The following is a 1900-nucleotide window of genomic DNA, read 5'->3' on the forward strand; positions in this document are numbered from 1 at the left end:
ACAATGGCAAATTTTTTACTGATAACCCGAGAGCCTCTTGACGTGGGTGCGATAAGCACTTTGGTATCGCATGAGAAGTGTGGTGCGATTTCGTTATTTGTAGGTACTACTCGGAATTCTTTTGAAGGTAAAACGGTAAGTACTTGAAAATAAATTCAACTTCTGTTCGTTTGTATTAGCCAAGAATTTCCCACAGGTATGTTCGCTGGAGTATGAAGCTTATGAACCAATGGCTTATAAAGAACTACAAAATATATGTGCAGAACTACGTTCACGTTGGCAGGATATAATGAATATTGCAATGTACCATCGTCTTGGTTTAGTTGCGCCCAAAGAAGCAAGTGTCGTTGTAGCAATCGCATCGCCTCATAGACAGGCTTCTTTAGACGCAGTAGCATATGCAATTGAACAATTAAAGAAAAAAGTGCCCATTTGGAAAAAGGAAATGTATGACAATGGAGATTCAGATTGGAAGGAAAATAAAGAGTGTCAGTGGGTTGAGTGACTTTTGTGTAATGTTAAAGTTTTATTTTTATTTGAATATAATAAGTCTTACGCAAACACTTCAAGCTTTACAGCAATTGTCAGGATTTTGCAGGGAGCTGTTGCCGTACGCTACATAGTTGTACATAAGCTACCTAATTTCACACAAGTAAGCCGTTTTACCCGTAAACCCATTAAAACTCGCATGTCTTTGGGTATCTATGAGTGTTTTTTTCTAATAGCGGGCGCCTCTAGGAAGGCAAAGGCAAGCCTCCGAGCGCATTTCTGCTTATAATAAAAATACAATCGCAGTTCGAAGTCGACGTAAAGCTGTAGGTCCCTCCCCTTTGTGTAATAACATGCACGCCATAAATCGGAGCGGAAGCTCGGCTAAACACTAATGGCCTTATTCATAAAAAATAAAGTAAGTTTAAAGAGCTTTATAAACTGACGTTTTCATACATTTTTCCATTTATAAACCTTTTATAAAGCTACTTTATTGTTTATGAATAAGGGCATAACCCTGCAAGAACAGNGTCAAAGCGATTATTGTAGCATACCCTCTGCGTTTTGCGCTTTGTTGTCAAAGTTTGAACTGTCAAGCAAAGCGAAAAATCTGATGTAAACATTTGTGTACATGTGATCTTCCGTTTTCCTCTAACTTATGGCCTTATTTAATGGTCTCTTTTTAACCAACGAAAAATTTGCAAATGTTGTTAGTAAGATAAATGAGAACGTATTAGTTTCCATCACACTATTCTCTTAGGGAAGCTTTCATTTGATATACAACATCATGTCTTCAGTCCGTACTAAACATAGTATTTAAACAAAACGTAGGCGGCCTTCGGCCGCACTTAGGGATTCTAACCCTCACTAAGTAGAATTCTCTATTCTGTGTTGCGAAAGAGAACGGGATGAACACTTTTAGCAGAAATCACCTTTCTGCGTAGGCGGCTTTCGACTAGAATTCTCCTTTCTACGTTGCCGCACCTTATGTGACTAAACTACAGTAAATATAGGCTGCATTTCTTTATTCATTCTGAACGTTTGGAATAAGCTTTTTTGTTTATTTATTCTTTAGAACGTTCCTGTTGATATGTTGACGTATATTTCAAACGCATTCTGTTTATTCCGGCTGTGAAATGGGATTATCCGGAATGTATAAAGAAACGCAGCCAAAAGATTGTCACTTCCTTATAAACGCATTCTAATTTTTTATTATCACTGAATTCTTAAAAGTGTGTTTGCATTGTTCAACTTTGCGTTCAACATTTGCGCTCAACTCAGCGCAGGGTTGCACGAAAAAAAAGTTGAATGGCTAAAAATATCAAAATATGAAAAAATATCAAAATATTCGCCATAAAAAGGTGTTTGCATTGTTCAACTTTGCATTCAACTTTTGGTTGAATGGCCTTTC

At 37.2% G+C, this 1900-nt stretch overlaps 1 protein-coding gene across 1 annotated transcript; it reads left to right on the plus strand.

The window, feature by feature from the left end:
- Positions 1–3: 3 nt before the first annotated feature.
- On the plus strand, positions 4–518 carry LOC108376508 (molybdopterin synthase catalytic subunit-like). Its single transcript, XM_017632732.1, has 2 exons — positions 4–135; positions 197–518. The coding sequence occupies exons 1-2, from the start codon at positions 4–6 to the stop codon at positions 503–505; spliced, it is 441 nt and encodes a 146-aa protein (XP_017488221.1). The 3' UTR covers positions 506–518.
- The last annotated feature ends 1382 nt before the right edge of the window (positions 519–1900 follow it).

This window comes from Rhagoletis zephyria, unplaced genomic scaffold (genome assembly GCF_001687245.7).
Source record: "Rhagoletis zephyria isolate East Lansing unplaced genomic scaffold, Rhagoletis_zephyria_1.1 Rzeph_scaffold_10573, whole genome shotgun sequence".
Classification (NCBI taxonomy): Eukaryota; Metazoa; Arthropoda; class Insecta; order Diptera; family Tephritidae; genus Rhagoletis; species Rhagoletis zephyria.